This window comes from Lissotriton vulgaris, chromosome 2_1 (genome assembly GCF_964263255.1).
Source record: "Lissotriton vulgaris chromosome 2_1, aLisVul1.2, whole genome shotgun sequence".
In the NCBI taxonomy this organism is placed as follows: Eukaryota; Metazoa; Chordata; class Amphibia; order Caudata; family Salamandridae; genus Lissotriton; species Lissotriton vulgaris.
In genome coordinates, this window is record NC_141687.1 from 1,982,477,777 (window position 1) to 1,982,502,187 (window position 24,411).

General features: G+C 43.6%; 1 protein-coding gene across 1 annotated transcript in view; it reads left to right on the forward strand.

The window, feature by feature from the left end:
• Positions 1-24,411, forward strand: part of STRC (stereocilin) — a 446,062-nt gene that overhangs the window by 390,354 nt on the left and 31,297 nt on the right. Inside the window, exon 26 of the mRNA XM_086957009.1 lies at positions 12,951-13,093. Within this exon, the coding sequence (XP_086813135.1) occupies positions 12,951-13,093 (143 nt within the window). The remainder of the gene's footprint in view (positions 1-12,950; positions 13,094-24,411) is intronic.

The following is a 24,411-nucleotide window of genomic DNA, read 5'->3' on the forward strand; positions in this document are numbered from 1 at the left end:
AACAAACAAATGAGTAACTGTAGCCATTCTCCAACCGAAGGTTGATAACCATGTCCAGCGAGTCTGCTGCCACCGGTCATACTGGGAGAAACTTTCCGAGACTTCAGAGGAGGTCTTGGGTGCTGCACTATTACTTTACTTAGACATGCTTGTGTTTTGGATGGGCGCCGCTTAAGTGTTTCTGAAAGAGTCATGTACTGTTGAAATCAGAGACATCATCCCCGGGTACAATTTTTTTTACACTGTTTCTGTTCACTGGAGGGTTCAAACTCTGCTCATTCAATCGCTGGCCTCTATGCTGAGGCAGCGAGTGAAAACTCCTCTAATGATAATTTGTATTGGAGCATATACAAGAAGACCAGTAGGTAGTGGGCTGAAACCATTCTACATAATTCGCCTAGTAAGGTGCCATTCTGGAATGTAAACACTTCGACTCTAGACTTCTTAACTATTGCTCTAGGCACTGTTTGGACTAGTATAGAAGGTGGTTGCATGTCTATATGAACCAGGACGAAAATGGTATTCGGACAAAATATTGAGTATGAAATATTGAGCTACATTAATATCGAGTTTTTAGTATCGCAACACAGATATCGTGATGCAGAAAGTTAGTTGACAAACATCGATTTTTTAAAGATAAGTAATATTGTTTTCAAAAACATCTGTGTTGTTATTGCCATTTTTAATAACATAGTTATTTTTAATAAAATAGTTGTAAATATCATTTTTGAATTCTCTTTATGTGTTTTAATTAATATTTTAAGTGTGTATGTTATATATTGCTTGTATAATTGCTGTTAATGTTTTTATATATTGTAATTTTCAGTTATTTATAATTTTAATTTAATCATTAGTAGTAATTTATAGTGTTGTAGTGGGTTATTAGGTTGGCAGGGATACTTGGTGGGAAGTTAATTAAGTATAATGAATTGATAATTTTCAATTAATAATAAATATTTAAGTGATAATTAATTATGTAAATTGTGTAATTATTATATTTTTTAAATTATATTCTAGTGTGGGTTGTTGGGTTTTGTAGGGGTACAGGGTAGGAAGTTAATCAACTAATTATTAATTTATTAATCAATATTTAATTGATAATTAAGTTTGCAAATTGTGTAAAAATGATATCTTTTAAGATATATGTTAGGTGCCGGCTGTTGCATTTGTAGGGTATAGGGTGGGAAGTTAATTAAGTAATAAAGTATTAATAATTAATTTGTAGTTATATTTTAGGTGTGACTTGTGTTTGTAGGGGTATAAGGTGGGCAGTTCATTGAGTAAATATTAAATACCAATTAGTTATTACATTTTAATTATAATATGTAATTGATTCATAATTATTTAAATTGTTTAATACATATATTTTTTAAATCAGATATTAGGTGTGGATTCGTGTGTTTTTAGGGGATAGGGTGGAAAGTAATAATTGTATTTATTACTTAATATGTTAATTGTGGTACTCTTTTTTATTTTAATTATAATTTAATTGTGGACAGCTAGGTATGTAGAAGTATATTGTAGGAATGTACTTAAAGAATAAATGAATAACATTTTGTTATAATATTTATTTTTTTAAATGCATAATTATGTAAATAGTTTTTTCAAATATATATATATAAATATATACATATATTTATATATATATATATATATATAGACATATATATATGTATATATACATCATTTTTATATTATGAATTTTATATTTTTGTTCAATTAATACAGTGTTTTAAAATATGGCTGTGTTTGAAGTCCCTCCTGAGTCCAACACTTATTTATTTATTATTATTTATTTTTTGCATTTGTAATGCGCACAGATACCCACAAAGGGTTTCCCGGCGCCAGGGCTAAGAGGTCAAAACACAGAGGGCAGCAACTGTCAAGGACCACAATTATTTATTAAAAAGCCAAGTTTTAAGGTTTTTCTTAAAACTGGCAAAATTATCCTCCTTCCGTAAGGCTAAAGGGAGGGAGTTCCAAAGAACTGGTCCCAGATGGGAGAAAGATTTTCCCCCCACTCGGGCCAGTTTGAACCTGGGAACCACGAAATTTGCTCCATTTAAAGAACGGAGATTGCGTGCGGGAACATGGGGCCTAACCAATTTTTGCAGGTATTTTTGTGCGGTCCCTGCCCTGATCTTGAACATGTATGTCAAGGCTTTGAACCGAACTCGGTTCTCTACCCTCAGCCAATGCAGGTCCCTCAGGTGCTTCGAGATCCTTGCTGTCCTAGGAATCTTACACAGCAACCTGGCTGCGGAGTTCTGGACCAGCTGCAGTCTCCTGGTCACGGCTAGATTGGAACCCAGGTATAAGATGTTACCGTAGTCAAGCCTAGATGTAATTAGTGCATTGACTACGGTCTTCTGGGTATCCACAGGCAGCATCCAGATAATCTTCCGCAGCCATTTAAGGATCGCGAAGCAAATACCAGCCACTTTATTAGCCTGCTGTTTCATCGATAATGAATCATCGATGCACACCCCCAAATTTCTAGCCTGGGTAGCCGGGGTGGGGAAGGCACCCAGAGATGGCGGCCAATGGATGTCCTGCCACAGATCTCTATTTTTCCCCAGGAGAAGAATCTCCGTCTTCTCCCCGTTGAGCTTCAGCTGGTTCGTTGACATCCAGCTGAAGATTTCCTGAAGGCCCAGTTTCAGCACAGAGGGGGATGAAGACTCTGAGTTGGTAAGGGAAAAAATAATCTGCGAATCATCCGCATAGGTCATAAATTCTAGACCTATCCACTCTGCCAGATCGGCGAGGGGGCGGAGATACAGGTTAAAAAACAGCGGGCTCAAAATTGAGCCCTGAGGCACGCCGTGGGGTGACAGAAAAATGTGCGACTGGGCATGTGAGGACGAGATCTGAAACGTCCGGTTGCTCAAGTAAGATCTAATCCAGTCCAGCGCTGTCCCTCCGACACCATCCTCACTCAGCCTGACAAGCAGTCTGTTGTGTGAGATGGTGTCAAAGGCTGCGCTTAGATCAAGCAGAACAAGAGCAACCGTTTGCCCGTCGTCCAAAAGTCCCCTGATCTTCTCCGTGACTCCCAGGAGGGCAGATTCGGTAGAGTGGCCTGCCCTAAAACACGACTGGGAAAAATGGAGTAGGTTGTTATTCTCCGTGTATGTTGAAAGTACACCAAGGATGTGCTTCTCCAAGATTTTTGAGAACGCTGGCAGCAGGGATATCGGGCAATAGTTGGCCAGCACCTCTGGATCAGCTGACGGCTTTTTCAACAGAAGGCTGACCATGGCGTGTTTCCAGGACGCTGGGACGATTGCCAGATGAATGGAGGCATTTAGTGTCTCGGCAATAATCCCCAAAGCACCATCGTCCAATTGGCTCAGAATGTTGATTGGGAGAGGGTCGCATGGAGAGCCCGATTTAATAGAAGTGGCTAAGGATTTCAGGGTGTCCAAGGAGATGGGTGGCCAGGAGTCAAGCCGATTTCCTGATAGGCTTTCTAGGGGAGAAACTTCCCTGTCATCCCTCACCGGAGAATTAATGTTGGCAAGAATAGTCTCGATCTTTTCCACAAAATACGTGGCAAGATCTTGACATTTTTGAGGGGTAAGGGGACGTGCAGCTGCCATAGAGTTTGCTCCGGCTAATTCTTTAACTGTGTTAAAAAGGGTCTGTGCTTTATTGGCTGCAGTATTGATGGTCTCTGTTACATAGGATGCTTTGGCTCTAGTACAGGCCGTGTGATAGAGATTTCTGGCCTTACGATATGCTTCCTTTTTTAGAGGATCATAATGTTTGCGCCATTTCCTCTCAAGTCCCTTACACTTGGTTTTTTCTAGTTTCAGTTCTTCCGTATACCAGGGGGCCGGGGGACGATGGACATTCCCTCTACATCTGGTAGCGGGCAGACAGATGTCAACTGCTCTCTCCAACCAAGTGTGGGCTTCCAGCGCATTTCTTTCCATATCAGCACCCAAGACAGGGAGGGATACCTGTAATGCGTTCTGTAACTCATTTAGATCTAACTTTTTCCAATTTCTCATAAAAATTGGGGGGCGAGCAGAGCCTGGCGATTTAAATTGTTTAAGAGTAATACTAAAAAGCGTTAAAAAATGGTCCGACCAACAAATAGGGTCTGTTTTCAACCATTTTAGCTCCTGTATATTGGAAATAATGGGGTCTAACAGATGCCCAGCTTTATGAGTGGGGCCCTCATTTCGCAGGGACATATTCAGAGTATTAAAGTCCTCCAACAGGTTGACAGCTATGCTATTAGATTTGTCCTCCAAATGGAGATTTAAATCCCCCAGTATAGTCAAGTTTTGGGCATTCACAAAGTAAGGCGAAATGAAATTAACCAAATTCGCAGCCCAAACACTGCTGTTTCCCGGAGGACGGTAAATTAAAATGAATAGACTTGGGTGGGAATAGACTTGGGTGGGAATAGTCATTTTTACCCATCCTTAAACCAACGCTTTCCATATTGTGGCACCTGTAGTTCCGTGGTTTGCGATTGAGGTTCGACGGTTCCGAACCCGTTAAATAAAGGTCGTCGGAAACGGACGATTTTGGTGTCAGCAGACCGCAAATGGCGAGTGTAGCGTGTCTGAGTGTTTTCGTATGAATCGATATAGGAGAACACTCCGTATTCAAGGATTTAGTTTGAACCTCCGGGTTCCATTTTGTGTACGGCAGCCATTTTGTATGGTTGCCCTCACATAGGCCCGATGACTGTGGCCGAACGAGTCCTTGAGACACGTATGCCTTAGCTGACTTTTGAGTGACGTGCCCGAACTGACTCCTTGCCCGAGGCCGACCTCGCTGAGCCAGTTCCTTGTTCAGCAGCTGGTCTGATAAAGATCAAAGAGCAGGACATGCCCGAGTTTATGGTACACTGCTCCCACCTTTCTATCTCACTTCCAATCTGTTTCTGCCTTTCCTTTACGACATAATCATTGATTTGGGTTGAAGGTTTTATGATGGGTTTGTCTGGCCCGATCGAACAGGAAACTTGGAATTTGCTTGGTCATTTCTGGTGGGCTGGACAACGGAAGATGGGATTGTCTGAGATTGTCGTTATACGCTACCTTCAAAATGTTACACTGTCATTGGTCAGTTTGTATGCACCTAATGCTAATTTGAAATGTTGCCTGAGGCTTGATTTTTGGCATAAAAGACCATGCTCCGCTCATTGAATTTGTGCAGTCTCTGGCGAACCACCCGTGTGTGCTTCGTAGATCTCTGTTCCTGGTTGCAGCCAATAAACTTTGGTCTTTGACGTCATCAAGAAGTGTCCTGTGTCTCTGTTTGCCAAGACAGGGGAACTCGAAGGTATCAGGCATTCTCCCTGACGCCGCTGGGTTCTAAAACCCGGTCCTTCAGTTGGCGCCCAACGCGGGCGACTTCAGCGGTACCGGTCCAAGCCAGAGGTTCGTGAGAAGCTTTGTGTGAAAATTCTGGAAGGCCACCGCATATGGTGCAAAGAAGCCAAACAGAAAGAAATGAAATTAGCGAAGAAGAATAAGCGAGAACGAGGTATGTCAATGGTACAAGCTGCTATTGTGACAGGGATAATGAGGAAGAGCAAGAAAGTGAACAGATGCTTAGAGTGAGGAAGTTAGCGGTAGATAGATGCTACCCAGTCTTGCCGCCTAAAGAGCAGAAAGACGAGAAAGATCTTGCGAAAGATCCTTTAATGTCACATCTGTTAAGTTCGCCACCACCCTATGCACAGAATGCTATGGCACCACCGCCACCAGTGGTGGCTGTACAACCTCCGGTTATTATGCCTCTTGTAGTTCCTCCACAGCCAGCTCCTCCTCCGTTGGCTACTGTTCCTTTGGCGCAGCCTCCTCAGGGGCCGCCAACTTTGCCTGCTCCTTTGTCTGCTACTTCTACGTCTGTTCTTAATGCTTCTTCAGCTCCGACTTTGGATTCTTCTAGTGTTGTTCCGTCTTCCCTTATTCTTCCATCTTCTCCTTCTACTAGGCAGCGAATGACTGCTGCCTTTTCTGGTTTTCTGACTCCTTGGTTGGGACAATTGGGTATGTCTCCTGTGAGCGAGCATAGACAATCACGTAGTCAATTGCCTGATGTGGATGAACGTGTGGTTTTGGATCACATGGCACGTAGATGGGTTACGTATACATCCCAACACGATCTTGAGGGTATTATGGATGTTTTTCAGCAATGGAAAGCACCAAAGCAACTGTATGTTTTCGAGATGATGTGTGTGTTCCTCCATGAACAATGGATGGGCGAAGTGGATAAAGCTCCTGAAGAATTGTGTCGAGTGCGTTCCGAGTTTGCGAAAGGGACGATTGTGAGTCTCCTCGACATCGAGAGAGCGGTGTCGACGTTATTGTCGTTTCGTAATAATGCTCCTTCTGAGCGGCTGTTCGAGCCTGATTCGTCAGTTAGGAGACAAGCGCGTCAGTATCCGATGCGAGAGGTTCCTCCAGTTTGGAGACCTACTGATGGTAATGTTGCTGCGCACTTTCAGCGAGTGTGGGTACATGTTCCTTGGAAGCGTGCTGAAGTCCTAGCACTTAAGCAGACTTTACCTGATCCACGGAAAAATCCTGCGGGATATTATAAAGAGCTCACTCAAACTGTGAGTTCGTGCGTTATGAATTTAGCGGACATAGACATGTTGTTTGGGAATGTTGTTCCACAGCCCATCTGGAATGTCATTCGACATACGGATCATGATAATGAATTGGGTGATACGTGGGTTAATCATGTTGCTGCGAATGACAGACAAGTTGGAGGTGCTAAGCCTGAAGATCTTATTACAGAACTTCCTGGTAGGATAATTAATTTTATGAAGACTTTGATGCCCGAAGTGCGTGTTAATTGGGACAAGTTGTCTGCATGTAAGCAGAAGAAAGATGAGACTGTGTCTGATTTCTTCACGTGTTTCGAAGAAACTTTTGTTGATCATAGTGGTCAGGATATGGCTACCGAGGGTGGCCAGAGATTATTCGTTGACAAGTTTGTGTATAATCTACTTCCCGAGTTGTGCACTAAGTTGAAGGATTCTGAGAGTGCTTGGCCTGTTTCTACGTCGGCGCAGATTTTAGCTCCGGCTCAGCACTATGAAAATAGACGTAAAGATGAGTTAGAGAAAGCGGATAAGAAGACTAAGGAATTGAAGACTAAAGTTCTTCTACAAGCTTATCCACCCCGCGTTAATAGTCAGCGTGATTATCAGCAACCTCAGCAGTGTTCGAGAAACTCGCAGATGAACGAGTCTTCTCAACAGCGTTTTCCGTATGGGCCTAATTAGTGTGCGTATTGCAAAGAAGAGGGTCACTACAAGAATAGTTGTCCGGTCTTGTTACAACGAACGAATGGTGCTTCTGGTGTAAGAGGTAGAGGTGCTCAACAAGCGCCTAGAGGTAGAGGTCGCGGACAGAATGTACGTCCTTTGCCTCTGCAGAATTCGATGAATAGTTTTGATCAACAGCAGAGTTCATCTGGTAGGACAGCACAGTACTATGTAGATGATTATTATGTTGAAGGTGACGAAGCAAACGGTAATGATTGTTAGGACAGCCATGGACAAAGAGAGGGAGTTGTTTCAGTTCCAGTAGATCAGAGTGGACCTTATGTTGAAGTGATTGCATCAGGTGTGTCAGAGCATTTTCTGCTAGATACTGGTGCTACAAAGAGTCCTATTATGCATTCTAAACTCCCTGGCGCACCTTTGTCTGGCTTTGATAATGTTTCTGTAGGTTTTTCTGGCGCCCCCGTTACGAATCCGATTTCTGCTCCATTGTCTCTTTCAATTGGTCCTCATAAGTTTGAAGCACCCCTTCTTTTGACTACAGGTTGTAATGAGAATGTGTTGGGATTGGATTTGTTGAAGAGATTGTATGCAACATTGTATTGTTCTCCGTCAGGAGTACATCTAATTTTGGGTGAGAGTGTGATCTCTCCGATGTACGTGTTAAAAGATAGTCTTCCATCTGAATTGTCTCTGTTACCGGATTCCCTGTGGGCTTCTGGTCTAAATGATATAGGTCTACTAGACATTCCCCCATATGTTGTGACACTGAAGGCGAATGCTAAGTTACCGCGCATTCCACAATATCGTATCTCGAGTGATGGTGAGCGTGCACTTTTAGCGATTATTTATGATCTGATCGAAAAGGGTGTCATTGAGGAAACGCGAAGTAATGTGGGCAATAGTCCTGTTTTGCCTGTTTTGAAGAGAACTGATCCTTCACAGCCTCCTGTATATAGATTTGTCATCGATCTTCGCGAAGTGAACAAGATTGTTGTTCCACAATTTCCTGTTGTGCCTGACATTACTGCATTGTTGACTCTGATCCCGGCTTCTGACACTTGGTTTTCGGTGATTGACTTGAAGAATGCTTTCTTCAGCATCCCGATTGCCACGGAGAGTAGGGACATCTTTGGATTCTCTTTAGGAGGTCGCAGTTTCCACTTTAAGGGCGCTCCTCAAGGCTATTGTGAGAGTCCATAGATCTATAGTCAAGCTTTGAAGACACAACTTGATCTATTGGTTTTACCTGATGGTGCGGCCCTTATTCAGTATGTCGATGATTTGCTAGTTTCCGCTGATACTATGGAGATTTGCAGGGAAGCCACTTTGTCGTTATTACGTCATTTGTCTGATTGTCATCACAAAGTTTCTCTCTCAAAGTTGCAATTTTGTCGACAAGAAGTAACCTACTTAGGTCACCTCTTATCGAAGGAGGGAAGGAAACTGACCCCAGAAAGAATTCAAGCTATTGCAAAAATGAGTGTGCCTACGACACAGAGAGAAGTACGTGCGTTTTTGGGTATTACGTCGTACTGTAGACAGTGGATTCCTAATTTTTCTTTGCTAGTGAAGCCTTTGATAGCTCTTACTGTTAAGGATACTCCAAATCCTATTCCTTGGACTGATGAATGTCAAGAGAGCTTTTCTGAATTACGCAATGCGTTGTGTTCGGCTCCTGTTTTGGGTACTCCCGATTACAGTAAGCCTTTCACATTGTATGTTCACGAGAGAGAGGGATGTGCATTGTCGGTTTTGACTCAGCAGTTTGGCGATAAGCAACGCCCATGTGCGTACTTTTCGTCGACTTTAGATCCTGTAGCTAGAGCGTTGCCGAGTTGCTTGAGAGCTACGGCGGCAGCGGCTGTTTCAATTCGACAGTCTGCTGGTTTGGTTATGGACAATACATTAATTGTCATGGTTCCACATGCAGTGGATACCTTGTTGAATCGTACGAAGACACAGCACTTAACTAGTGCTCGGTTGTCAGGGTATGAACTGACACTGTTAGCGAGTCATGTGCACATAAAGAGGTGCAATACCTTAAACCCAGCCACATTGTTGCCGATTTCACTTGAGACAGATGATGATAGTGAAGAACAGCATGATTGTTTTCTGAGAACTGAAGAAGAGACGAAAGGGAGAGTGTATCTTAGGGACACTCCTCTTCCAGAATGTGATGGTACTTTGTGGGTTGATGGTTCGTGCTTCAAGTTGCCGAATGGTGATACGACTGCAGCATATGCTGTGACGACTTTACATACGATTGTTGAAGCTGCACGTATCCCACATAATTCAGCACAAGCAGCAGAGTTGATTGCACTTACAAGAGCGTGTGTGTTGGCGAAAGGAAAACGAGTGAATGTGTACACGGACAGCCAGTATGCATTTGGTGTGGCTCATAGTTTTGGACGATTGTGGAAAGAACGTGGGTTCCTGACTTCGCATGGTGCTAAGATCCAGCATAGACAATTGGTGAATGAACTTCTTGAATCTCTTACATTACCACTACAAGTAGCGATCGTGAAATGCAGTGCCCATAAAAAGGTTACGGATGATGTTGGTCGTGGAAATGCGTTTGCGGATGAAGTTGCGAAAGAAAATGCGAGAAATGTGATGAGTCGAATGTATGTTGCGGGTCCGGCGAGATGGGTTCCAGAGAAGAGTATGTGTGAAGATACGATCGAGAGTGTGAAATCCATTCAAGATGAAGCTACAGAGAAAGAGTTGAATAATTGGAGAGAAAGCAAGGGTAGATTGGATTTGAATGGTTGTTGGACTGATTTGTCAGAACATCAGAGATGATTGTTGCCTAACGCATATGTGCTTCCAGTTGTTACAATGGCTCATGGAATGGCACATATTAGCGTGAAAGGGATTTGTAAGTTGTTGGCTCCGGTTTGGCAGAATGTGGGGATTCCCAAATGTGCAGAGAATTTGGTTAAGAACTGTATGGTGTGTTTGATGCATAATCCTGGTAAGGGAACTCCAACACCAGCTGGTCATTTTGCTCCTCCTACGTATCCGTTCGAGGCTTTGCAGCTAGATTTTATCCATATGGAGAGATGCAACAACTTAAAATATGTTTTGGTGGTTGTTTGCTCTTTTTCTAGATGGGTAGAAGCTTACCCCCTTAAGGATAATACTGCCTTGTACACAGCGAAAGTTTTGATAAAGAAAATTTTCCCGAGATTTGGAATGCCAAGAATTATCTGGAGTGACAATGGGAGTGAATTTGTGGGTCAAGTTATGAAGAGAGTGTGTGAGGGTCTAGGAACCAGGCAGAAATTCCACGCTGCAAATCACCCCCAATCAGCTAGTTTAGTCGAGTGCTATAATGGTACTCTTAAATTAAAATTGGCCAAAATCCAAGCGAGCACTGGTTTGCAATGGCCAGATGCCTTGCCATTAGCACTTCTGTCTACAAGAATGACTGTGCATTCACGAATGGGTTTGAGTCCGTATGAGGTTGTGTTTGGTCGCCTGGCGAATATTTGGGGCGTACCAAGACCAACGAAGTTTAGCGTCCTCGAGTACCCCGTGTTGCTTGATTACTTGCGTGAACTGACAACTGAAATGAGTGTTTCACGCCAACAGGTGCATGACAGCCTTCCACAAGCTTCAGAGGATCCAGGCCATTCTATTGAACCTGGCTCGTGGGTCTTTGTGCGCAATTTCCAGCGGATCAAGAACGAACAGCCCCGTTGGACGGGACCCTTTCAAGTGCTCCTGTCGACACGATCTGCGGTCCGAGTGCGAGGCAAGCGAAACTGGATCCACGCAGTACATACTAAGCGGGCACCTTTGCCCTTACCTTACGATAAGTGGGTCCAGGAGGGACTTGTAGACTCTGAAACTGAAGTCGTTCCACGGTTCTTACCATTCAGCGATGCTCGACTGATTGCAACGAACTCCGAAAAAGAGAGCAATGATATTTTGCAAGAATCAGTGCCCCTTGCGGATCGGTTGAACACTACACACCAACTGCAGTGGAAATAGTACATTTTACCCCTCTTCAGTCCAAAACTTTCCCTGGTGCTGCACAGACTGGAATGGGAATAGCGAATGTTACCCCTCCTCAGTCCGATGCTTTCCCTACTGTTGCACAGATAGAGGTGGGAAAGTAATTTTTACCCCTCCGTAGGCCAGCGCTTTCCCTACTATTGCACCAACTGGAGTGGGAATAGTAAATTTTACCCCTTCTGCAGTCCAACGCTTTCCCAACTGTTGCTCGGAGTCTAAAATGTTTTCTAAAATGGGTTTTGTGGTCCATAAGAATTGCCATTTGGAAGGGGCATAAAAGTGGTGGTCCATCCAATTTGCGGTTTAGTATGCAATGTTTCAGCAATTCTAGTCCCAAACCATTGATGAGTTACCAATACCTCAAAGGAGGTGGTTACTGATTCCCAAAGGAAAACGTGTTGGCTGCCTGATCCCTTATGGTTTCCAAAACAGAAACGGTTTTTAACGCAACACTCGTTCCTTTGTTGTATATTTTTATGCAAACACAGAGATGGTGGTCTATTATCACTTGCAGGCACCATCTCTGTGTTTGCAAACAATCACGTGGAGTTACAAATTGCAACCTGACTATTTAACATTTTATTAGGCTAGTTATGACGTCTCATTTTGTGGAACAACCTACTACTAGTACATAGGTCGCTTCCCAAAATCAACACTGTTTACAAACTGTCTGTGCACTATTTGCAACATCTGCGACAGGTATAGCATTACATCTTGACCCTAGTTGTGAATGCTGTCGATTGTCTGTTGAATACAATGGGTCCGACTCTACCTCTACAACCAAAATGGGCTACGTTTACACCTGTCATGTAACCACATGAGGCTCCCTAGCAGATGTACATGGTTTTCCAGCTGTTTTTCCTTTTTCCTGGCACCGCTAGTGGTACTAAGGTTATGTGCCTCATTATGAGTTTCCCACGTAAGCTGGCAAACCCTGCATTTTTAGATATTTAAAGACATTTAGTTAAGTGTGGGAGCAGAAGGCCCTGAAAAGAGAAAAGCCTGGGGCATGAAATGGAAAAAGCATTGCAAAGTGTAAATGTGTATGCCACCAGGATTGTAATGTAGGTGCAGCACAAGGCTAGGACGTTGCTGCCACTGACCCCCTGCTTCAATCTCTAGAATGGTGGCTTGGTATGCGTGTACTAACAGTACCTCCTAATGTGCTCAACGCAAGCCCACAAATCTCGAAAAGGAGGGTGAGGACAGCGAGTGTGCCCACTGCAGCAGGTTTTCTGAAATGCAAAATCCACTGAGTACACAACAGCAACCCTACACCATCGACAACAGAGCAAGTAGGTCCCCAGAAACCCTACGGCGCTACGCTACCATTCACTGGAGCTGTGTATAAGGAAACACTTGCACGAAAACGTTAGGCACTTTAATAACCTGTCCCTACATAGAAACAGAAACAATACAGGAGGGTGTGGGGTCCATTTGTTGCCAAAGAGCTCGGAGTGTGAGATCCTAGAGGAAGAGCTTGATTGTCTGAGGTAGTGGAGTCCCTGCCGTAGAGTAAAAGCGGCGAGAGAGAAGACCTGGACTTGGAGTAATGAGGATTATCAGTAATGAATCGGGTCATTATTTGTGAGACCATGTCAGTACACAATATTGTATTTTCTTTATTTATTGACAATCCTTGCTTCATGCAATTGTATCTTTACAGATGAAGGCTGCAGCTGCGAGCATCCTTCGGCAAAATGGCATAGTGACCTCGGACCTGGAGCTGCCCGAGTTGACGGCTCTTGGGCACTTTCTGTGTGGACTCAAAGTGGACGAGATTGAGAAGATAAACAAGCAGGAATTCAGGTTGGTGCGGACATTTAACCTGTTTTCGGTTTTAAGGAAGAGCTGTGAATCTTGGGTCAGTGGCAGTAGATGGATGATAGTTAACTCGCTAATAATTTATTAAGCAGCTGTTAATTACGCATGCCTACAATTATGAGCCCAACTCATGGTCAATAGTCCATAATGAGGGTATGGGTAACTAACAACTGGTATTGGCTCTGAGATGGAGGCAATATGGCTATTAGATCCATCCTGCTCCCAAAGTCACTTTGCCCAAAAAACAAAAGAATTGGAGCTGTGACACAGCCAGATGTGTGACTGTGCACTAGCATACCAGTACCTATTACCTTTCTCGCAGAGCAGCGTCATGCAGATATACTGCACAGCCAAACCACTGCCTTTGAGCGCAGCCATTTTCAGGTCGATCAATCAATAGAAATAAAGAATACAAACTCATTGGCAATTGAAAAATGATCCAATTGAAGTGTCGAAAAGAGCAACCTACAGTCATTAAAGCATCATCCCTAAGGAGCAGTGACAAGGTGCAGAGCCTTGGGTTCTTCTGAGTAAGCCCTACCAACTTAAAAACATTTTAAAACCGGAAGTGGAGTGGAAGAGGGGTCCAGATCCTGATCTGGATGAAAAGTAGACTATTCTCATCCAAGGTTAGAAATCTGGCAACCAAACAATGCTTCCTGAGCTGACTTCTATTAATCATTGCCTGGAAATTAAGCGTTCTGATTGGCTGACCAGATCCCAATATCCAGTTCCAAGTGCTGATATGTATTTACACTTACTTTCTCGAGAAAGCTTCTTACCCAAACTTAGTCTTTCTCAACTGCATGTCTCTCTCAACTGATTGTCTTTCTCAACGTGGAGTGGGGGGCTTAACCCTATGGTGTAACTCTTTCTTAAAGATAAGTGGTGTTCGATTCAGAAGGTTGTTCAAGAAAAGGGTGGTTTGATGAGTATCTTACAATGAAACAGTTAATTACTGTAGCGAAAGTTCCTCCTGGTCGTTGGCGCTTTGCTCAGAATTCTATTACACTAAAAGAAGGGAGGAGCGAGTGTAGCTCTCGTAACTGAAATTATATTCCATCAGCCATGTGTTGAATTTAAATAAAACAGATGTTATCATGGTGTACGTAGTTTTACATTGTTATGAACCATTTCAAGTTGGACTATTACTATACAACCCAAAGAAACACAGACTTATGTTGTAGCAAATATTGCCGTCAAGGACACCGTTCAGAAGAAAGATTTACTCTATTTGCGACACTTAAACATAGACTAACTCCTTGAGAAAGCCACACGGCGGGAAAAACACGTTTCAACCATAAGAGGATTAGGCATTACTGCTGTTTAGTGAAATAGAATTTAGAATAATCATTAAATCAAAGAAAACAAAAAGATTGCACTAAATTAAATTGCAAAAAGTTAAACGAATATTGGAGCTGTTTATACAATGTAAAGGTAATAGTAACATGATAACATCTGATTTATTTAAATACAACAGATGGAAAACCGAATTCACTGTTCTCTTCTTTTAAGGAGGTTTTTGCTGAAGCAGTAATTTAATGGTGGACAGAGGTCAGGAACCAATGGCGGATGGTTACATTTGAAAGTAGTGGGGCGTAAAATAATTGTCGCTCTACCCTGTGGTTAACGAGCGTAGCGAGTGAGCACGAACAACCTAAGGAGGAGTCGGGGGGGGGGGAGGGGTTCTCCCCCCAAAATTTTTTTGAAAAATGAATTAACAAATGGTGCATTTTTAAGCAAATTTGAGACTCATTTCTCCCAAAATTAAAGCAAGGTTTGTTTTTCAACATAGATACGGGCTCGAATAGGCTACTTGCTAGATTATAAATCTAATTATAGCAAAAGACTGCTTATAAGCACCCCAGTTTCACAGAAAATACAAATGGGATCAAAATAATTTGCACTGGATCACCCTGTTTAGTGAATAGAAAAGAACAGAACTAGAGCCCTAGTCTTCTGTCTCCAAAACCAACAATTAATTTACTCACTCGACCACAACTCCAATCAAAGAGATTGTTGCTAAGATGTAATAGCCATACATCGCTTTTAACACTACAACTTACCAACCTCTTCACGATGAACACAAAATTAGGACTGGGCGGTAAATTCCGTTCCGTTCGTAGAATATGCGGAATTTGAGTAATTTCGCGTTTCGCGGAGATCGTGAAATTGCCCAAAAAATCTGCATTCCGCGACTTCTCGAAGTTTTTGCTTGTTCGCGTTCTCAAAATGCGTGTTCGGGAGATATTTCCCCTGAGCCCGCTAACAGCCATTGGGAACAGGAAAAACATTGCAAACAAGCAATTCCGTGTTTTTGCGGAATTTTTGCGTGTTCGTGGAGATTTTTTTACCGTTTTGCGGAGATTTGCGTAATGCGATTACGCAAATTCCGACCAACCCTACACAAAATAAGAACTGCTAACGCTCCATGGCATACCTGCATGCACGAGACTGCACTGCAAGACAACATGTGCCACATGTAAGCATAGTGCCACAGTGCATGCCGAAGCACTTCGCTATGCTGCTAAGGCACTTGTGCCTATCCAGGGCCGGCCCCATGCCTTAGAGTGGCAGAGATGTCAGTTCTGCTCACGAGACACATCGGACTACAGCTCCTGGCTACTACTGATACGGATGACAGCACTGCACGTGGCACAGCTCACTGTCGCACAAGGTTTAGAAGCAAGGAAGGCAAAGACACAATTATGCACAGCTCCATGCTAACAATGGCAGGTGTCAGTGCTGCCCACGGGCACGTCCAGGCACAGCTCCACGCTGGTGAAGGCACGTCACATGACACAGCCCCATCCAGGCACAGCCCCCACGGCACACACACCAAAGACGTGCCATGCACCAGCATTGCCATATCCCTTGCCATGCATCCGCAGCCCTAGGGACGGGAACTAGAACAAGTTAATAACAAAGCTTTACTTTTGTGGCAAGCAACCGCGTGGGTGGTCGGGCTAAAAAATGAGGCAGTAGCCTGCTTGTGCTGTGCGCACTGAGCCATGTAAACAGTGAGTAGTGTGCGTCGCACGGCTGGCTGGAGAGTGTGGAGTGGGTGTGATGTAAACAACGGGGAGTGTAGTGAGGGCTGCCGAAGGGAGGAGGGTGAGCTGTGCATAGTGAATGAGGCTTGTGTGCGAGGGTCGGTGTGCTCTCTGCACTGTGACTGTGAGGCGTGATGGTGTTGAGTAGAGTGTGTGTGTAGTACTTGGTGCAGCGTGCACTACTGGATTGCATCTTGTAAACAGTGAGAGCGTTGTATTCGAGTGCTTGTGGTTCACAGTGTGAGCTTGTGCACAGTGAGGCTTGCGTGTTGCATGATGAGCAAGGTATGCTTTCTGCACTGTGAGGCGTGAATGTGTAGCATGTGTTTTTTGTTGGCACTCGTGTACTATGGCTCTGAGTCCTGTGCAGTGAGATTGGCGCTCTGTAAACAGTGAGTGCGTTGTGTGTTTGTGGTACACATTATGAGCCTGTGCGGCACAAGGCTGAAATGCAGTGAGCAGCTACAAGGCACAGTGAGTGTGTGCGGAACTTAGTCGCGGCTAGCAATTCTCACAGGGGAGGGGGTCGCGCGGGGGCCTGAGGAGGTTAAAATCACAATTTAAAAAAAGAAAACTTAACATACCTGACCAGTTCCGCGCCACCTATGCTCCAGGGCCGGGGTCGCCGTTGGCGCCTTCAACGCCTTCTCAACGGGAACAGCCACGTCACTGGAGTGGCAGCCCCTCTCAGCCAATACTGACCCTGTTAAGCAGCGCCAGGATTGGTTTAGCAGGGATACTGGCCGCCAGCCTGCCCATTAGGAGACCAACGGTTGCGTTGTTGATCAAACCTCACTCACGTAATGTGCAGCCGCCAGTCAGCACAAACACTAGTGCACATGACTGGGCTGGGCGGAAAAATTCTCCGACCTAAACCCAGCATGCGCACTTGTGCTTCTGCCTGCTGTACGCTCCACACCACCCCATGGCCGCCCACCTCCTTCAGGCTCTGAAGGGGGTGGGCGGTCTGGCGTCGTGCTGACTGACATGCATTGTCAATTCAGACAGCCGCCGAGGGAGCTGCGGGCGCGGCCTTGTGGTTCAACTCCCCAGCGCCCTAATGGACGCACTGCCACTGTCAGGAACTGCAGAGGACAAGCCTTTGTATCTTCTTACTTTACACTTTTTGCAACGGGTTCTTTTTTTTTTTTATCTTTTTTTTATTGACAAGCTGTTGAGGGAAACATACCAATGTTCATACAATAAAAAAACATTGTTTACAGAATAGTTGTAGATACTTCCTACAAAGAAAAACATGTCATGTACAGATTCCACTTGATACACATAAGAGATTTTATCTTAATATCTCTGAAAGAATAATTCAGATTATGCATACTGATAGCGAAGCAGGGGGAATGCTACGGCCAATTGATAAGGTCTAAAAAAACAAACTAAAAAAAACCCAAAAAACTTCATAATGATATTAAATTGCGAGTTTGCTTTTAGATAAAGTTACCCCAAATGTTCTCAATTTTTTTTAGTGAGCGGACCCCTCTGAGTTTTGCCAGGGCTAGCTCCATTGAGTGAATTTCGTTTATTAACGACCACCACTCGGATATATTAGGGGGTTTGGGAGAGATCCAGGCTGTAGCTAATATTAGTTTTGCGCATGATAAAAGGATCGTTACCAGTGCAGGCCTAGGTAGAAAGACCGGGTGTGTGTCAAGTAGTACTATTACAGCAGTGATGGAGGGTAGATGAATCTCCTTGATTTCCAAGACTTTATGTAATTCCTCCCAGAATTCCCTTAAAGCTGGGCAAAAAAACAACATATGTTCCAGATTTGCCGCAACTGCTTGACATTTAGGACATTTGGTACGGTTACTGTAAATAATATTAGTAGACCATTTAAAAATCCTTTCTGGTGTGTAGTACAACATACAAGTGGTTCTAAACTGTTGCAGCCTTAAACTTGATGATCGTACCGAATTATTAATATTAGAGAAAGAATTAGCTATCTGTTTAGATGTTATTTTTAAACCCGTGCTAGTTTTAGGCAATCATCGGTTTTAAAAGCACTAAGGCACCTATAGGCGTCACTTATAATCGACTTATTTTTAGATGAGTATAAACAGTTCCATAAATCGCAGTCTAAAATTTCATAAATTTAGTTTTTCCTTATCAAAAAGTCGTGTAGCTGCAGATATTTAAATCTCATTGTTTCCGGCAAGCCATACAGGATTTTAAGTGTATTGAAATCTAAGAACCCTTGTGCTCCATATAAATCCCCCAAAACATTAATACCCTGAGTAGACCATCTAAGCGTCATGCCGTCGTTGAAAATCCCAGGAAGGCCCGGATTCCCACATAACTGTAGTTTCGGGTGGTAGAAGGAATTTTTACAAAATGCTAGTAAGTTAGACCAAATCCTGACTGCATCTCTGGCAGTCTTAAATTTCACCCTCTTAAAGTAGTTGGGGTCATTAACTCGCAACAAAAACATATTTGAATCAGACTTTAACAAAAATAAATGAAAAAAAAATGGGTCTTCACTGTTAAGCAAAGACCGAAGACGCCTACAAATGAAGCCTAGAAATATAGCTTAACATCAGGAAAGTTGAGGCCACCCTTGTCCAAACTGTTCTTAAGAAGTGTCAACGATCTTCGAGCTTTTTTGAACCCCCAAATAAAACTGCTAAAGATTCCATCTAGTTGCTTAAAAAAAGAATTATTTAGTGCTAATGGGATAGAACGAAAAAGGTAGAGAAATTTAGGTAGAACCTTCATTTTGATTAGGTTGATTCTGCCAATTAGATTCAAGGGGAGTCGGTGCCATTTTTTAAGTAGATAGGTAGTAGATTTGATTAACTCGTTATAGTTAATATTATTAATTTCCCGTATTTTGGAGGTGATTTTAACCCCTAGATATGTGGCGACTTTGCATATCTCTGGTACCGTTGCCGTTGGTACGTAATTGGTAATTGGCTATAATTTGCGTTTTATTTATATTCTGCTTGTAGCCGGATACTTTTCCAAATTTACAAGCCTCTGTAGTAATCCCTTGTAGTGCCTCTATAACATCAGGTGAATAAATGGCGATATTGTTGGCGTATGCCGTTATTTTCAATGTCTGTTTGCCGGACCTAAAGAGTATAATTCGGGGTTGTGCCTGGAGAGCGTAAAGAAATGGTTCCAGTGAAAGGGCAAATAAAAGGGGTGATAAGGGGCAGCCTTGACGGGTGCCCCGGGAAATAGAAAAATCTGAAGAGATCAGACCCCCATAGCTAATACAGGCTGTGGGGTTATCGTACAACGCCTGTATCCCTTTTACAAAGTGCCCCCTGAACCTCATCTTTGTCATAGCAAACCAAAGATAATCCCACCCCACTCGGTCAAAAGCCTTCTCGGCATCCAGCAGTATCATACCGAGTGGGATGGTTTCTGTCTCCGCCAAATCAAACGCCGTTATGGCCATTTTAACGTGTGTGGTGGTATCCCTCCCGGCCACAAACCCGTGCTGTTGTGGGTTAACAATTTTGGGCATAAGGGGAGCCAACCTGGTTGCTAGAATTTTCGCAAATATTTTTGCATCGGTATTAATAAGAGATATAGGTCTATATGATCCTCGTTCCTCCTTTGATTTGCCCTTTTTAAGAAAAAAAATTATTTTGGCCCTGTTCCATGAATTGGGAGCCTTTCCAGTTAACCCAATAGATTGTATTACTTGTAGCAGTAGGGGTGACAATTCCTCTAGACAGATTTTATAGATCTCCAGAGGGATAGTATCTTCCCCTGCGGCCTTTCCGGCAGGCAGAGAAGAAATAGCCTGACAGAGCTCTAGCCCGGTAATATCTTCCGATAACTGATCCATGTCTGAGATGTTAGGTATGTTTATTGCATTCTCATCTATATAATCCCTTATTAAAGCTACGCTTGAAGAAAACTCCGGGGTAAACAAAGCACTGTAGAAATCTACAAATTGTTTTAGTATATCATTCGGCTGATCGTATAGCTTTTTGTCAGATCCTCGGATATTAGCAATTAAAGTGCTGGCTCTATCCTCCGCAACTTTGTATGCCAGGATTTTGCCGATTTTGTCCCCTCCTTCATATTGCGAGATTGTAAATTTGTGTAAATTGGCACTATTTTTTTGGAGGAGTTTTGCCTTAGTATCAGCTTTTAAATGAAATAATTTTAAACCTATTTCAACAGCTGTAGGTAGATTTAACCGTAGAGCTGAAGCGAGCAGTATTTCTTGCGCAGCAATACTAGAGGTTAAGGACTCATTATATTTACGACGTTACGAGTTTTGTCTAAACACGTATTCCTGCGTAAAACCCCGAATACTTGCTTTACAAGCGTCCCAAACCATGGTACATATAGTGGAGTTCTGATTAATTTCTAAGAAATTGGTAAGATGGGTTTTGAGCTTTGCTATAAATACGGAATCTGATACTAAGTATCTAGGGAAAGAAAATGGCCTGGGGGGTATACGAGTGTGTGGAGTGGGAAATATCAGCATTATAGGATTATGGTCCGAGGAAATTCGAGGACACACCTCCATAGAGCTAGTGTTTAATAAATTATCATTAGCTTAAGCCATATCCAGACGAGAGCATAGTTTATGAGGTGCGGAGTAATATGTGTGCCCAGGAGTATTTGGATATATGTGGCGCCAAACGTCTTTGATATTATGAGTACGGCAAATATCCGAGATGGAGGCCCTGGTTTTACGCATCTGCTGAAAGCTCCCGGGCCTAGTGGTGTCCAGTTGATAATCCATAATACAGTTAAAATCTCCCATTATAATGAGCTCCCCCTCCCAGTCCAAAAGTTCTACATTCAAGTGGTCAAAAACCCTAGGTTTATCTCAGTTTGAGCCGTAAACCACACATAAAACATATTTATAATTTTCAATGCTTAACTGGGCGATAGCCCATCTTCCGTCCTTGTCATAAGCAGTTCTCAAAGTTTCTGCCCTGAATTGTTTGTCCTTAAGGATAGCAACCCCTCTAATTGAAGCCCCAAAAGCAGTACAGATTATAATGTCGTATCCCATTTGACATAGCAGTTTTTTATCTTTATGAGCAATATGCGTTTCAGACAATAGCACAAAATGTGGATTGTGTAGTCTCAACTCTTCTGACACGAGGCGTCTCTTACTCTTACTGTTTAGCCCCGCTACATTCCAAGCTAAGCAGTTTATTTTATACATTCAAAAAAGAAAACAAAAACGACATGATAAACCAAGAGGAACATTTCTGTCTGTGAGCCGAGCAAAAATAAATATTTTCTAATGCTTTTATTCCTTATAGCATGTCTCCCCATCAGGTTGAAAATACAATTTTTTAAATTTTTACCCCCCAAACCCGCCCACCCGGTGGAGAACTGAAACCCCCTCCCTCCACCCCCCTGTCTCCCACCCACCAAGGAGAGAGACCACCCTTCAGCCTCTGCTGCCGCTGGAGGGGCAGCGCCTAACGTGGAGTACCTGCTGGAGACCCTACCCCTCCCCCCCTCTGACGCAGTTTTTTTCCCGAATGCAAACAAAATCTACTATTTAGAACTAAGGAAAAAAATAAAGAAAAGCGAAGAAAAAAATATATATAGTCCTAGTCCCCCATAAATGCATCTTAATATCTCTGTTTATTATATCAGCCTGTGACCTAACTCCCGCTGAGATTGGATAGCAGTGACTCAGCTTCTTTTATATCCGTAAAAAAAATGTATGCCCGTTTTTGATAACTTTAAGGCGGGCAGGTTCTTGAAGGAAGACCTGCCCCCTGATAGATTTAAATGGGTCATTCAATTTGCGCAGTTGCCACAGTCTGCCCATAGTTGCTTTACTAAGATCCGAGCGGACAAACAGAGAAAAGTTCTCAATAACTACAGGAGAATTAGGGCGTGCTTTCTGCAAAACAGCCTGCCTTAATAAAAAATTGCCAAAACAAATGAGAAAGGGGCGAGGAAATTTACTCACTTTATTCCTTTGAACTAAAGGTAAATGGTGTGTCGGCTGAATTTGGGAGTCCCAGTCCCAATCTGCTAAGTCTGGAAAGGCTTTTTGCAGTAGGCTAACAAGAAAGGTCCTAGAATCTGATAATTCAGACCCCTCCGGTATTCCATAAAGTCTCAGGTTTGATCTTCTCTGCCGATTTTCCAAGTCCTCGACTTTCAGTTGGAGAGATATCATCTGAATATCATGTTGACTCACTGCAGTATTAGTACGGGTTACCACCTCCTCTACACTCACCACCCGCTGTTGTAGATCTTCAATATCCTGCGTTACCCCCCCTGGTTTAGAGGTCAGTTCTTGCAAGAAGGTCTGTAATTTATTATTGTCCTCCCGCAACTGCAGGTAATGTTCTTGCACCTCCAGACGTTGATTAGTTAGTGTTTGCAATATGATATCCAAAGGAGAGATATTCGTCTCCTGTTGATGTTCCTGAGTCGTGGTCTTTGCTTTAGCTGAGGTCATAGGAGCCACAGATATTATTGAAGTTGGGGCGGTGAAAGTGCTTAAGGTAGGATTGTTAGCAGTTATGCTATTTAGGTCGTTCGGCGTGTTTCTGCATGTGTTCACTGTCCCTGAAGAAATAGTCATTGTCGACCCGTTGGAGGTTAGGGTTGAAAACCTGGGTTGTAGCGCTGACTCTGACTCTAATTTAGATAGTACACTGGGTATATTGTTATCAGCCTTTGAGATATCGAAGGTGCTCTCTGAGGGGGCAGGGCAACATATAGTAGGATCAAAGTCCATTGGACTTATACCAGACAGTCTTAGGGTCATGCTTTTGACAAGTCCCTTAGCCTCAATCCATTTCCTGAGTGGGCTTTTATCCATGAGGATTTTCCTGACGGTCAGAGTATTGCTTGTAATCAGCCGGTTGGGGGCAAACCCAACTTTCCCTCCTTTTTTAGCTTTGGGCTTATTTTTAGATTTACGCCTTCTATCCACCAAAGGTTTCGCTGCACTACCAGAGGGGTCACCCGTCTCTTCCACCACCTCTGCTTCATAGTCTTCGTATGAGCCAAAATCAGTGTCTTCCTCTACAACCTCTTCAGGAACGTGGCAAAAAGCAAGCCCATCACACACCCCTACATTAGGTGGTCCAGTTTCATCTGTAACAGGAGCAGTGGCCATTCCTGGATCAAAATCAATTCCCAGATCGTTCGTTTTTTCCACATCGAAAGCCACATTGTTTATGTCTGCCTCTGTGTCTGTATTTAGGTTTGTGTCACCTGCAGTACCGCTTTTGAGCATAACCAATACATTCGTAGCTTCTGTGGTGGACAACGTCTTAGAGGGTATGTTTGTAGGCAACTTGCTCGGGGTGAGACATTGTTGCTGATCTGGTGTATTTTTACAGTCTCAGTAGCTTCTATAATAGCTGTTACAGTTGCCATATCTGTTACTTCTGAAGCTACTAGTTCTGCTGGTTCTGGCAAAATGGCTAAACGGTCCATATCACCCCCTATCACAGAGCCTGATACCCCTGGCTTAGCGGCGTTTCTAGCAAAATTATTCCCAGAGGGGCCCGAAGCTGTCAGCACAGGAGGTCGTAGCAGTGGCTTACCCGTAAGCACTCGATTGGTTCCTTTGAGTGCTGCCGCCGCCGTGAAGTTCCCTGCCGCCGTACCAGACACTGTTGTCTCTGTCCCCAAGGAAGCCGAATAGCAAGCCATAGGAGTCGCTCCGGTTACTCCTGTTTCCAAGCCTGCAGTTGCCACCACCGCTGCAATGTGGGGGGGGGGAGAGCCCCAGCTGCCGTTGCCGTTGCAATAGGGGGGAGGGGGAGCGGCTGCAACTCCCGAAGTATTTTTGTTATTTCGGGTAGATCTCAGCAGGTTTTTTGGAGACATCCTGAAAAGCCCCCACGCGCAAGCTGCCGGTCGCAGGCACGGCCAGCCAAACCCCGAACCAGTGAACAGTCCACGGATCGTATGCCGAGTGATCCATAAAGAGCCCAGGAGTAGCCAGAGCATCGGTAAGTTCTGAGTTCTGCCTCTGCTTACAGGATTCTTTTCCGCGGTTTTCTTCGGCGTGCAGGTTCTCAGAGAAGAGAGAGCACAACAAAAAGGCACATGTGCGTCCGTTAATCGTCCAATATTCGATATATTTCCTTAATTCTCGTCAGAGAGGAAGGGAGCCTCCAGGTTAGCTTCCACTTGGCGGCGTCCTCACTCTGCCATCTTGGACCCCGGTGGTGACGGTTTCATGAACATTTTTTGATTTTTTTATTCACTACTGCATCTAGTTGAAATTGTAGTAAGTGCACATTAATGCCTGCTTCCGCCGGCAATAACTTT